We start from the raw sequence: 14,508 nt of genomic DNA, 5'->3' as shown, positions 1-14,508 counted from the left end.
TCTTACAAGGTAACACGATGTAACCTTGCTCTCACTTGAAATGTGTTTTCACATAAAGTCCTGGAATTTCAGGGTATTGGACCTGAAAAGTCCTTGAAAGGTCCTTGAATTTGAAGTTAACCAAGGTGTGGGAACCCTTTCATTTGTAATACTGTAAAATAAGTCATACAAATAATTTTATTTTACTTCAAAATTACAGTACTAATATTGACGTCCTAATTTCTTTATTTGCAAACAGTAAACCATCAAGCTTTTGTTTTGACCGGTTGCAATCATGAAAATGTAGGTGCTGTAAAATGTATAAAATGCATATGACATTTATCATGATTTATTATTATTACTCATACTTGTATTATTTTATTGTATTAATGATTTAGTAATTGCATTATGAATCTTTTTTTTTTTTCACATAATTTTCTTGGCTGAAAATAACTTCTATCTCAATATAATTTATCTGTCCTAAGGCACTGGAGACATAGTGGCGGTAATGATCACCGAGTCCTTTGGAAAGGAGATTCTGGGATTCCTGGAGAAGAACCAGACTGTGTTGGTGTCTGTGATGGTTGGGTCACGAGGGCTGCCCAAGAACATCAACCGCGGCTCCTTGGTGTTCGTCTCCATCTCCTTTATCGTGCTGATGATTATCTCCTCTGCTTGGCTGATCTTCTACTTCATCCAGAAGATCAGAGACACCAGCGCACGCGACCGCAGTCAGGTCTTAGACAACACACACACATATACCAGCCTAGCACTTCTGCTTCATTATTCTCCTGTTGCTTTTTTGAACAAAATACACAAAAACACACTCACCTTCAAGCTTGCATCTAAAAGCAGTGCCAGATTTTTCTTCCAAAGATCTCTCTGATATTTAACAGGCTTATCTGACCTTCATGGAACTTCCTGTATGCTCAAATATAGTAGTAAATGGCCCAGCCTTCCCAGCTCATGAAATCTTAATGCAGAAGTGTGTGTGTGTGTGTGTGTGTGTGTGTGTGTGTGTGTGTGTGTGTTTGGTGACACTCTGCCTCTTCAGCGTCTGGTTCCACACACACACACACACACTCACAGTCCTCATTACTCCACAGAAGGGCTGATGTCTCTCAGCCCTTTCTATTTTAACAGACTTCTGAATTTACTGCTGGCATAAACTGCTGTAATCAAGCTGTTTTAACGTCTGCTGGTATGAAGGTGAAATCTCTTATTTACTAGTTAAATTTAAAGTAGTAGACACAGTTTATACTACGGAGTGCAATGAAAACAGTGAGTGCATTTGAATTCAAGGCTTTGCCCTGAGAATGTGTAAGGTTACTTAAATCTTTTTAATTGGGGACATGTCATAGACAGTTTCAGCAAAAGCTTATTTGCACATCTTTGCCAGTGTGATTATAGCTTAACAGTTTTATGAAAAAAAATAAAATAAATACATTTATATAAATAAATAAATAAATATATAAATAAGAGTGCAATAAATTATTCAAAGTGGCAGTAAAAACATTTATAATGTTAAAAAAGAATTGTTTCAGATCTTGTTTATTCAAGATTCCTAAAAATGTATGACTGTTTTCACAAAAATATTAAACAGAACAACTGTTTTCATCATTCGTTAAACTATAAATGAAAAGTTTTTTGAACACCAGGTTGATATTAGAATAATTTCTGAAGGATCTATTAATTCCAATCAAAATTCTAATAATATTTCACAATATTACTATTTACTGTTTTTTACTGTATTACCCACACATACTGCACCTTCCATTGACTTCTGTTGTTTTTTTAATTAAGCTTATTATAATTAGTACAGACTGACCCTAACCCCTGTGACATTTTTAGATTTGAATGAAAACATCATTTGGTCATTAAATGAACCGTACTTGTGAAGACATCCTCATGAGTCTGTATATTTGTGTCTATATTTGAGAGGACATTTTGAGACCTTTGCAAATATAGCACATACATGCATGGTTTAGCCAGCATAAATCCTTTGGCCCTGGTTGCCCCTTTGGCTTTTTCTGTAAACTGTCGGCGGTAAATCGCTGAGCGGTTTATTTAGCATTAACTGTCAGACCGAAGGACCGAGGACATCTCAGAACAAACACTCATAAACACACACAGACAATAAACTGCCCATTACAGGCTGCACTTATGGCCCTCACCGTCAGGCCTTTCACTAACTCAGCCTCATTTGCTTTATACAATCCAATAAGACACTTTAATACGTTGCTTCTATCACAATTAATATTGCTAATGCTTTCTTCTCTGCATTATTATTCCGCTCTACCTTGTTTATGAAAATCTGAATCGCAATTGTTTTTTCTGCTGTTCAGAGTCTTTTATTCCCCAACATAGTTTAGTAATTTTAATTTCCTGTTTCATTAAGTCAAGCTGTGAATCTAAAATTATGTGAATTACCGTCTCATCTCTGTCTTTTGTTACTATAGCGACGGCTGGGAGATGCTGCCAATAAGGCCATTAGCAAGCTGACTACCAGGACGGTAAAAAGAGGGGACAAGGTGAGCTCTTTTAACGTCATTGCTTGTTTTCTTTCCTCAGGCATGCATCTATCCATGTAATGTCTGCCAGGCTATAGTAAGCAGCACTGTGTCCTATTATGGAACTGTTTGTGCAATTCTTCATTCATATTGCATCTCTGTATTCCATGAAGTACTCACTAGACACGTACACACTGCAGATAAATACGCCTGTCACTATTCTTCTGAGTGCTTAATCACATTGCATTTTCAAACAACTGAAAACTACAAGTAGATAGAAATGTAGCCTTGCTGTCTAGCGGCAACCTGTACATTACAGTCTACACAGAGTGCATGCGGTTTAAAAGCAGACGCCTAAAGAGCATAAACAAAACACAACGCCTTTGGAAATTGCTGCATGGTGATACGTATCTGCCCTACTATTATTACTTTAGAAAAAGCAATCTCAGAGCAGTTAGTAAAAGCAATCTCAAAGCAGGTGAAACTACTTGGTTTCTGGTTGAAATCCCTGTTTCTGTTTGCAGCAAAACAGACATTACTGCACTACATGTACAAATGCGCAGTAACTTTCTGTTCATCCAAGTATCATAAAAATGTATGACAGTTTCCATAAAAATATTAAGCTGCACAGCTGTTTTTAACATTGACTGGTTCTTGAGCACTAAATCAGCGTATATTCTGGCTTCTGTAAATTCAGCTTTTAACATTTTTCAAACATAATAAAAAAGAAAACTCCGATCGGGTTAACCTGTTGAAATCAGTTTACACCAAAGCAAACAACACAACGCAGATTTTTTTTTTATCCTCTTTATAATAAAGTGACTAGGGATCTCAGGATTAAAAAAAAAAAGAAAAACTGCACAGTATATTTATGCATGTGGTGCATCATTACTTGTGTAATAATACAATGCATATTAAACCTTTGCTCAAGGTCTAATTTAATCAATAATTGGTGGTTAAATATTGGTGACAGATAGTTTAGGTTCATCTCTAAAAGTACTCTTGAATATACCACAAAGACATTGACCTGTGTAAAGGTGAATGACTGTCAGGTGAGCGATGAGGTAAGAAGGGTCGTGAGACTTCACAGCTGTTTGGTTGGGAGAAGGGCTGGAGCTGTGCCAGTCAGTGTGTATCATAGCCCAGTCAAGGTCAGCTCACATCAGCCATGAATAAAACATCAGTGGCCTTGGAGAAGTGCTGCAAGAAATTGAAACCCCTTCGTCTGAGATGTCCTGCTCGCTAGTGATTGAGTGAGAGAACATCTGTCTATCTTCCTCTGCCTCTTTCTTTCGGTCTCTCCTTTTTCCTTTTCAAGTGATTGCCTAATTTTTTTTTTTTTTTGATCCGTTATGACGCATTTCCCAGTGATGATTCATCTGTACAGCTTCACTGCCTTGGCTGAAGCCTCTGAGTATCGGCCACGTCCCTCTGCAGGGACCGACCGGACCAGAGTCGATGACTCTCACACTGAGAGGGCCCCATCAGAAACCAAACACCACTCGTCACAACATGACCTTGACCATGCAGAGTAGACAGGACACTGCCAGGTGACGGAAATAGCATCCAGAGTAGAGAAGATGCTTCCAGGAAGAGCAGGACAGTGTGATATAAAACCTAGGAGGATTTTGTCACTTTCTAAATGGCTCCATGCCCAGGGAGGTCTAGTTAGTTGCCTGAGTGATGCGTTGCCTGCTACTAGGGGTATATTTATTGTGTCATAATATATAAATAATGTTTGAAAGCATTGCTGCTGCATAACATTAAGTCTCATAGGAAATGTATGATGAAGTCCTATTAAATATTGGGTAAGAATGCCACTTGAGCCGTTATTGTAGCATTAAATAATCAAGTTAATTGTCAGTGTCATTTTAGTATTATTTTACATACTATTATTGTATTTATTAATAGTTTGAATTAGTTTTTTTGTTTGTTTTTATTTTAGTTTAAGTTTTAGTAATATTATGTTGTCATTTTTAATTTAGTTCAGTTTTTGTTTGAATAATTTTAGTACTAACACTTAAACTTTATTTTAGTTGGTTGCAAATGTAGGATTTCTCGTTTCTCTTTTTTTTTTTTTTAAGCTTTATTTGAATTACTGATTTTTGATAGTTTTAGTTAATGATAAGATTGTTCATTGCAAAAATCAAATCAATTAAATCACTGTAATAGCTGGTCTTGTCATAACTTTGTCATAGTTAGGCTTTTCTTAATTGCTAATGAAGGCTTATAAAAAACTATATATATATATATATATATATATATATATATATATAATATTTTAGTGGTGGGCCGTTATCGCCGTTAACGTGCTGCGTTAATGCGAGACTCTTATCGGGCGATAAAAAAAATATCGCTGTTAATCTATTCTCAAAGTTGGGTTTGGGAGCTGGGTCTATATTAAGCAAGCTGATGACTTTCACCTTGATATTTTATATAACCGACTGGCTAAGGCCAGCCTAAAAAGATGCTCAGGACAGTTGACGGGCCACTGCTGCGCATCGTCACGAAAACGTATCTTTTTCACATGTTTTTACAACATCCAAACACAAGACGCGGAAAAGATGAACGGACGGAGTAGCTGGTTACTGGTGTTCGATGCGCACGAGAGAGAGAGAGAGAGCCGCGTGTCACGGACAGCAATACTACTGAACCAAGCTCTCTTCTGCGAAGAGAAAGGCGTCTCAAAATACTTGAACATCAAATTTGCTTAATTTTGCTCTTGTGCCGACAAATACATACAAAATATGTCAAAATCTCCACCTTGGAAATAATGCACGAAAAAACTGTCAATTATTTCTTAAGTGAAAGTAAACAGTTGAGGGAAAAAATGGGATGTGTATTATATTGGATGCGTTCATGGTCTCTTAAAGTGACCGCGCCTTATTTAGCTACTGCCTGCTGTAATGTTTATCCAAGAAAATGAAAGAAAATCACTCACTGCTCTTGACTGAATTACTTTTTAGTTTTAACAGTCAAAACAAAAATTCAGACACCAGGTATAATTTTTGATATATATAGCAAAACTGTAATAATGTTAGAAATGATGAAGGTGTCTGAATAAATATAGGTTTGATTGTATATTTCATTTTTACATTGAAGACTATCCAGTGCTATTTTACATTTAATTATTTGGTTTTTGTACCTTGACACCTACAAACTTGAAAAAACGTAAACACTGGTGTAAAACAGGTGTGTTGTTTGCAAGTGTTGTAGATTAATTTCAAGATCACAGTGAGATTAATCTAGATTAAAAAAAATTATCTATGCCCACTGTGTGTGTGTGTGTGTGTGTGTGTGTGTGTGTGTGTGTATATATATATATATATATATATATATGTGTGTATGAAGAAATGCGCATCACTAGTCACTCCTATAAGTAGGCAGCGTTTCCTCTGTGGTGTCAAGATTCGCTTCAGACTGACCTCATTGGTCAGTCAAGTGACAGATGGACTGAAAGCAGAGCCAGAGAAATACAGCATCTTTGACACATTGTATCTACTAAATCTGCCGAACGATTGCTCTCTCCTGCTCAGTCAACCTGCAATAATTATACAGAGACACACTGTTACCCGAGCAGCTTCCTATAGTTGTCTCTGAGACTTGACATGGGTTTCTAGAAACACTCTAAGAAATTTTTTTCCATGTTTTTTTATTCTATTTATATTCCAGTATTTTTGGGGATCTGTGTAAGGTAATTATTGACACAAAATACAGTATGAATGTTCAGAATGGCATGCTATCATACATTAAAATAGGAATGGAGTATGCCGTAATTTATGGTGTGCATGGAACAAGATGACCTACTTCATTTGCCAAAATGACTTCATCCCATAATATGTGCTCGTCTTGATCTTTATTTTTTAAAGTGTTCCTAGAATTGTAAATCTGTCTAAATAAGTGTCGCAAAAAAAAAAAAAAAAAAAAAAAAAATATATATATATATATATATATATATATATATATATATATAGGACACACGTATTCTCTTGTTGCAGGAGCCATGTGTTTTAACATTATAATATACTAGCTGAAATATTCGCTTACTGCATAATGAACGGCTTACAGTACATATTGTTCTGCCTACTATTTGTTGAAGTATTATGTAATCCATGTGGATTATGCAATGATATTGTTTAACTGTATTATCAACACTATATTCATTATGCAGATCACATGTTTTTAAGTGACCTCATTTACAACATGCATTTTTAATTAAGTGAGTGACAGCTAGTTATCACCTAAAACATAAAAGCAGTTAATGTGCAATTAAACCCTTGATGCATTGTCAAAAGTTAAGAGATTGCAATGTGCAGTGTGCTCTTATGTTAATAGAATTCTGCATGCAATACTGTGCACATTACATACATACTTTGCTATTGTAACTGTACAGATTGCTACACCGTAGTTAGACCATTTTAATCTCATCTATTTAAAGAATTACATAATAGTTTGACTTTATAATCAAGTGCACTTGAGAATAGCTGGGCAAGGTGAATACAAGGAAGAGGCTGCGAGGAGGTCAAGAGATCAGATCAATATAGAGCGAAATGCAGGTACTCAAAGCACAATGCCAAGAGTTTCAAGAGAATTTTACCTGCCTTATTTCTATTTCTCACAGATACGTGTCATGAGGCCAGCATACAGATTTAATAATAATGGGCTAGTGATGCTTAAGTAGAAATAGTAGGGAAGATTCAAGGTCCTAAAGAGAATTATATTAAGAGTGTTTCTGTTTCTTATATTTCTGTATTCATATTGATTTATCTTAAACATTAAACAGGTCCTCCCCTTATTTTTGTTTTTGTGTCCCTAGCTTCTCACATTCAACAAGTGATAAGCAGCAGAACCTTACAATGGTCTCTTGGTTTATATTTCTGTGATGTTTTTACGGAGTAAAAATGCAGCTGTACGTAATACTTAAAAAAAATAATAATAATAAATTCAGCAACATCATCTTGTCTATTAATGTGTCTTGTCAGACAGCATTTCCCCTTTACATGTGGTCAGTGGTCACTTATTGCATTTTAGCTTAGCTTCTGTAAAAATGATCATTTGATAGTCCTATTCTGGTTTACCTGGCAAATGATCCTAAAACTGCCCCGATGTACCTGTTGTCTGTATCCTAATGAAGCTTTCTAATGTTGAAAATTAAATTTTGAACTATATTTTGACTAATGAAAAGGCTAACTTTAATCTTCATCTTGCGTTCATGTTTTGCAGGAAGCAGAGCCAGATTTTAATCATTGTGCAGTGTGCATCGAAGGTTATCAGCTAAACGATGTGGTCCGGATCCTACCCTGCAAGTAAGTTTGTGTGTCTGTGTGTATTTACATATGCATTTAGTTTCTCTTTGTGAAACAAGGGCAATGAAATATCAACTATTTCTGCAAATTAACTTTTTTCTTTTTTTAAATGCTCAGTTTTTTAATTTCTCTTTTTTACTACTAATATTTATTAATATACATTTCTTTAATTCTCTTTTGTTGTCGTTCTATTGTAAGAATAATTATAAAAAAAGGTTATCCTTAATGTTTTATTCAGAATTTAAACTGAAACTGCTCTCGTTATGGTAGTAAATTATTATTATTTTTTTCCATTTGAACATTTTCTCTTATGTTGTCCACTGACAAAATATTTTTGCATTATCCGGTGCAATTTGGTTTCTCACCCCAGACTAATGGTCAAATGAAATTTGGAGCGAGAGAGGGAGATCAGAGGTCTCTTGCTGTTGTGAGATGTGTGTGTGTTGAGGAAATGTGGCACTGCTGTTGCTGTGAATCACTGCCCTGTCAGACCCACTCTGCTTATTTTTAGCAGCTCAGCTTCCAGTGACCTCTAGGCAGCCAACACACATGCATTTATTTATTCTTACAAACAGATACACATTATTCATGCACAGTATATTAAAGGGATGCGACATAAAGTAAGCACACACTAATACACAAGCATGCCCTATCCTACCGTTTCAGACACCATCTGCCGAGTATGACCCGGTCACACAGCTGGAAGTCTAGCAGCTAATTTTGTGGATCATCTTACACCATGTCCACATGCTATAAATGCTTATGTAGATACACTGTGAGCTGCTACGTGCAGTAACTAGTTTGACACTAGAAAGTCAGTCATACAGGTTTGAAATGAGTAAATTATTTGAAAAATTGAAAATAGATAAATTCAAATTGGTGAACTATCTCTAGTACAGTGTCAGTCATCTCTCCATGATATCTACTAGCTTTGATACTTTTTCTCTTTTCATCCACACCCACTCACGCTCTATTCTTATTATCTCTTTCACTCCCTCTTTCTGTCTCTACAACTGTACAGCAGCGATGAAGCACTAATCCAGAGCCTGGTTAATTGCATTGTTCTCTGCTTACGGCTGAATCATTGCTCCACTCCAGTCAGATCAAATAACACACTCGTGAGCTGCAGCCTGTGCTGCCTCAGACAGCTGCTGGCATCCAGCAACAAACCAGTCTCAAACTCTCAGTCATCGTGAGAAACCGTTGGATGACCATCCAGGAGGTCTTAAAGCACCAAGCATTGTAAACCCCATGAAATTCAACTTTTATTCCATAAATGTTGCATTCCGGGCCATGTGTATGTTAACATACTCCCAAATGTGGCACAATATATAAACAATAGGCCATTGGCTAATAAAAATGTATGCCATCAAAAATACTGGCTGCTGTAACTTCCAGTTTGAAGAATTGCTGTCAACACAGGAAAGAAAATAGGCGCTTATCTTTGATTGCATGGGGTCTTTTAGATGCCAGTGCATCCTAGCAATCCATCAGTATTGTTGATTATAGTAAGAATGTTGAATATTTATCATATTTTACTGTTCAGCTTTAGATACTCATATATAGATAGTTTAGCTCTGAGGGCTCTGCAAATATGTGTTCAACTAAACGAGGAAGCATACTACAAAAAAAACAAAACAAGTTTAAATACATAATGCAAATGCATGACCTCCATAAGGACAGGTAGTGATGTTGAGTTATTCATAACCGATTTCAATTCATCCCAAAGGTGTTCAATAGGTTTGACTAGCTTTGTGCTCTAGGTTTACTGTCATGCTGGAATAGAAAAGGCCCTACCCATAGAGTTGTCATACAGTAATGTCATTCTGTGCTGTATAGTCAAGATCTGTTTGGAGATTTGAACTGGAATAACTAGAATAGCCAAACCATTTGTCGTAAAGAGGTGTCTACTTATTTTTTTTATCATTATAGTTTATTTCTTAAAAAAAAAAAAAACAAATATTCAGGGTATACGTATAATGCAAGATTTTAACAATCAAGATCACTGGATCATGAAGAGAAGCAGTAATATTATGGATCAATATTAGTTTTTCCTGCCAGTGTGCTATTGGTTAGATTATTACTGTTTTGATAAAAGATAATAAAAAAAACTATTTTATTTTCATTGGAATAACATGTTTAGATATTTTTTCAAGAAATATATATTTATATTTATTAAATCGAATAGATCAAAAGCAACAGTAAAGTCATTTGTAATGTTGCAAAAAAAATATTTCAAATATATGCGGTCCTATGAATCACAGAATCCTTAAAGTGTGACGGTTTCCACAAAAATATCAAGCAGCATTAAGCAACTGTTTTCTGCCTTGATGATGATGATGATGATAATAAGAAATATTTCTTGATCACAAATCAGCATATTAGAATGATTCCGGATTAATCATGTGACATTGAAAAAGACGCAGAAAAGTAAAGACCCTAAACTTGTGTGTGTGTGTGTGTGTGTGTGTGTGTAGATGGTTGTCATCTGTTCTTATCTTATGTTATCTCTTCTTAAGGTGAGTATCTCTGCTCTCTTAAGCTTAAGCATCTCCAGCCACAATCAATAACTCACAGCAAGTAATGGCAGCACACTTGACCTAGCCATGGCCATTCAATTTACGTCCCTGTGCATTAGCTTCGCTTTAACTTTCTTAGGGGTGTGCCCTTCATTTCATGGATATGACTTACTGTTTTGTGACAAGGTGGACTGAATTTTGTATTTATATATGCATGGTAACTGTAATATAACACAGATCATGAAGAGTGGGTCCACACAGAGTGGTCTATCTTATTTTGCGGTGGTATGCATCTCTATGTATACTCTGCGTTGTATGCACCCTCATCATTAATTCATCATATGCTCTCCATTCAAGCAAATAAAGCTTTGTTGGAGTTTGTCTGCATGTTGCTTCAGTACAGGATCATTCCAGAAGCATACGTCCTTTTAGCACCCCTAAATCACAGTGTCATTGGCACTTAGCATTATTTAACATCCTTAGATAAGGCCTCTGAAATGCATTGCTGCAGCTGTATTCCACAAATTCTCTTGCCCAGAAGTTCTGTTCAGGTTGTATTCAAATCTTTCTCGAAACACTTATTGCTGAGGAGCCTGCCTTTTATTCCTGTGGGAACTTATGTAATACTGATATAACTAGCATACTCAATTGAGGGGTTTTAAAACGTGGGTTTGGGCCCGTGTTGCTGTGTTTGAGGATACTGGGGTGAATGCAGTAGGGATGAGTGATATATTGATTATATTTGCATTGATTTTTGTTGTATAATATTTTTTTTATGCTCACCGAGGCTGCATTGATTTGATCAGAAGTAAAGTAAAAACGGGTCATATTTTGAAACATTATTACAGTTTAAAGTAGCTGTTAGACATTTTAATATATTTCAATATGTATATATGTAATATAATTCCTAAAGACCTCGAAAATAGTGTTAGATTCTGTAACAGTCCATTTTAATGAGTTGTTTCAAAACTTTGTGCGCATTTACCAAAATACATTTAGGATGAATAAAAAAATAATTAAAACAATTCCCAGCTCTATGATGCAGTGATAAAGATTCTTCACAGTCTTCAGAGCCACAATGGCTGCCTTGTCTCTAGCATGAGCCTCAATGGCTGTCTTGTGCCTAGAATCTTCCTCATGAAGAGGGTTTCCGCTATCGAGAGCCCAGGGTCTTTCCTGGAGTAAACACTGCTCAGATTGTGCGGCAGCCGGATATGAGGAGGAGGAGAAAGAGACTCAAAAGCTCTCTGTGAAAGCTCTTGTCGCTCCTTTGAAGTCCACCAGCTTCTTGCTTTTAATCTTCCAATCTCACTCTCTCCTCTCTGGATGTAATATAAATGTGTAATGTGCTTTTACATGTAATGTCCTTCTTACACCAGTGTTCTTAGAGCAGTTTCAAATATTTATCGAGGTATGGTGATATCAAAGGCTTGATGCTGAATCTCATGGTCTTACATTGTTAGAATAGAAATATAATTATTAGAAACATTTCATATCTATGGTTTTGCAACCAAATGTTAGATGATTATAACATGCATATGTGCTGTATTTATGGCAAAATGTTTTTCTTTCTCTTCAGGCACGTCTTCCATAAAATGTGTGTGGATCCATGGCTAAATGAGCACTGCACCTGTCCGATGTGTAAACTCAACATCCTCAAAGCTCTGGGAGTTATGGTAAACACACACACACACACACACACGTGCTGGGTTTCCATGTTTTATGGGGACCTAATAGATGTAATGGATTTTATACAGTACACACTGCACACAATACTTTCTACACTTTTAGATTTTCAAAAAAAGATTGCTCTATATGAGGTATTACCTCACGGGGACCAAAACATTTTCCCACAAGGTCAAAATTTACCAGTCCCCATAATATAGGGAATACCAGGACCAAACACACACACACTGTTTAAATATTAATGATTTATTATTTAAATAAACTCATACTTGATAATTGATAATTATGTTAAGATAATTCTAATTACTGTAGACCTATCTAAACAACCACCCCTGTAAAAGAAAACCTTCATTTTTAGACAATGATTCACTCTTTATAATATTTTTGTTTTACTACTACTACTATTATTATTATTATTCTTGCAGACATGCCTGAAGGGATGTTTTGTCACATTTACTGTATAGCTGAATTCTGAGAAAAAAAAAAATGTCCTCCCAAAGAACAGCTACCCAAAGAACACACACTGACTTAAATTTATTACTGAAACAACAGACATATTGATCTTGGAGGGCAGCAGGTTGTGACATTCTTAAGACTCTTATTTAATGATGTTGTGTTGTTATGATTTTATTATGATTTATGTTCTTGAAAGTAACATCAATTCCTGCAGCTTGAATGGGATGGATTGCCTGAATTATTACAGATCTGAGCATGTAAACACATTACTGTAAAAAAAAATGGCAAAATGAATATGTGTTGCTGGTTGCAACAGAATGATAAAAAGTTATTTGTCCTGTAATCTTGCTTTTGCAGTGAGAGGTGCAGGATCATTGATCCACTAGCTCCCTCTGGTGGTCACTTCAGTCATTTCATAGCATTTTTCATGTCACATTTACATTTAATCATTTAGCTGACATGCAATTATGTCATGTAATTATGTAATTTTTTTCTGACATTAGGAAGATTTGCTTCAAATCATATTTATGTTAATAAATCATGTACTTTCATGTACTTACAGCCCAACCTGCCCTGTGTGGACAACATGGCTTTTGACATGGATCGGATGTCCCGTAGTCAGACTTCCAGTCAGAGAACAGCGCTGGTGGACTTGTCCTCTGAGACCAGCATCAGTCTGGAGCCTCTGCACCACTCCAGTTCCTCCCAGCTTCCCTCCGACGAAGAGCTCATTCCTCGCTCCGGAGAGATCAACATTGCTGTCACTAGTAAGAGCGGGGCTTATTGTCTCTTGTTTTGTCTCTCTTAATCTGTATGTTCTTATAGGTGAAGTGTGTCATTTCTGCATCACCAAACTGTATTGCAAAAATCACACACTCCGTCTTTAAGTTTGCTAATCTCTGTCCCACCTTCTCCTTCATTTGCTCCCCAGCAGGGGGTAAGCTTTCCTTACTGTAGTGCACTACTGCTGTTGTTCAGGAGCATCTGTGTGCTGCTGAGGCTGAGCTCAGTGATGTGAGCAGGTGTCTGTGCTCCACCGCAGTGTGTCCTGCTCTTTACTGCAATAAATATCTTGTACTAGACTTCTTATGTCACTGCGTGTGTGTCATGGCACTCTGATCTCTTTTCTGACATGTGAAAATAAATTCTAAATTCTATGTAATATACATAATTGTATAATAAACAGGATAATGTACATTCAGTCATCATCTTAAAATAAACACCTTTAGGGTCATAATAGTGTAGGTGTTATTTTGAGATAATGACCATTTGAAATTATGTTATTGGTTACGTTTTTAATATTTGAGCTGTAATATTGCACACGTTTATATCTATCTATCTATCTATCTATCTATCTAATATATATATATATATATATATATATATATATATATATATATATATATATATATATATATATATATATAAAACACATTTTAACAAAAAAATTTCCCTTTGACTTTAGTGGGCCTATTTTATTTTATATATTTTTTTTTTTTTATTTTTTTTTTTTTATATAAAAAAAATAAATATATATTTAATTATCTTTAAATTGAAAAGAGTTTTTAAGCATTTTATTTGAATCTTTGTGTTACATATTTGTTTTATTTTCTGTTATTATTATTTTCTTTTTTGTCTCCTAAATCTGTCGTTGTAGTTGCTGTATGTAAAGTGATTAAAATGTACATTCCATGCCATGTGTTGCAAGATAATTAATTCATATTGGAAAATGAATTTGTTTTGATTTGTTTGAATTTCATTTGATTGTTTTGCTACACAAGCAAGCCACCTATAGTAAAAACCTCAGACCTTCATCAAAAACAAAATTATATGTACCTATATGGTACGAATATATCATATTCACCCTTCATACTCCATATTATATATTTTCCTCTTTTTAACTTGCGTGTTAAAAAGTTTAAAGTACATTACGAAAGATTTGAGACAAAATGCATACCAACATATCAGAGGGTTTCAACAGAGTTTAATTTATTTTATTTTACACCCACTCGTTTGATTTCTTTCCAAAGTTATATTATTGTTTAGGTTACG

At 35.4% G+C, this 14,508-nt stretch overlaps 1 protein-coding gene across 1 annotated transcript in view; it reads left to right on the top strand.

Moving 5' to 3' along the window:
- LOC113113326 (E3 ubiquitin-protein ligase RNF130-like) overlaps positions 1-14,508 on the top strand; it is a 30,291-nt gene that overhangs the window by 14,359 nt on the left and 1,424 nt on the right. The window contains exons 3-7 of the mRNA XM_026279444.1: positions 465-715; positions 2,439-2,510; positions 7,713-7,795; positions 11,894-11,990; positions 13,019-13,223. Of these exons, the coding sequence (XP_026135229.1) occupies positions 465-715; positions 2,439-2,510; positions 7,713-7,795; positions 11,894-11,990; positions 13,019-13,223 (708 nt within the window). The remainder of the gene's footprint in view (positions 1-464; positions 716-2,438; positions 2,511-7,712; positions 7,796-11,893; positions 11,991-13,018; positions 13,224-14,508) is intronic.

This window comes from Carassius auratus, chromosome 14, assembly GCF_003368295.1.
Source record: "Carassius auratus strain Wakin chromosome 14, ASM336829v1, whole genome shotgun sequence".
In the NCBI taxonomy this organism is placed as follows: Eukaryota; Metazoa; Chordata; class Actinopteri; order Cypriniformes; family Cyprinidae; genus Carassius; species Carassius auratus.
The sequence above is the reverse complement of the archived record's forward strand: the minus strand, read 5'-3'. Positions and strand labels throughout refer to the sequence as shown.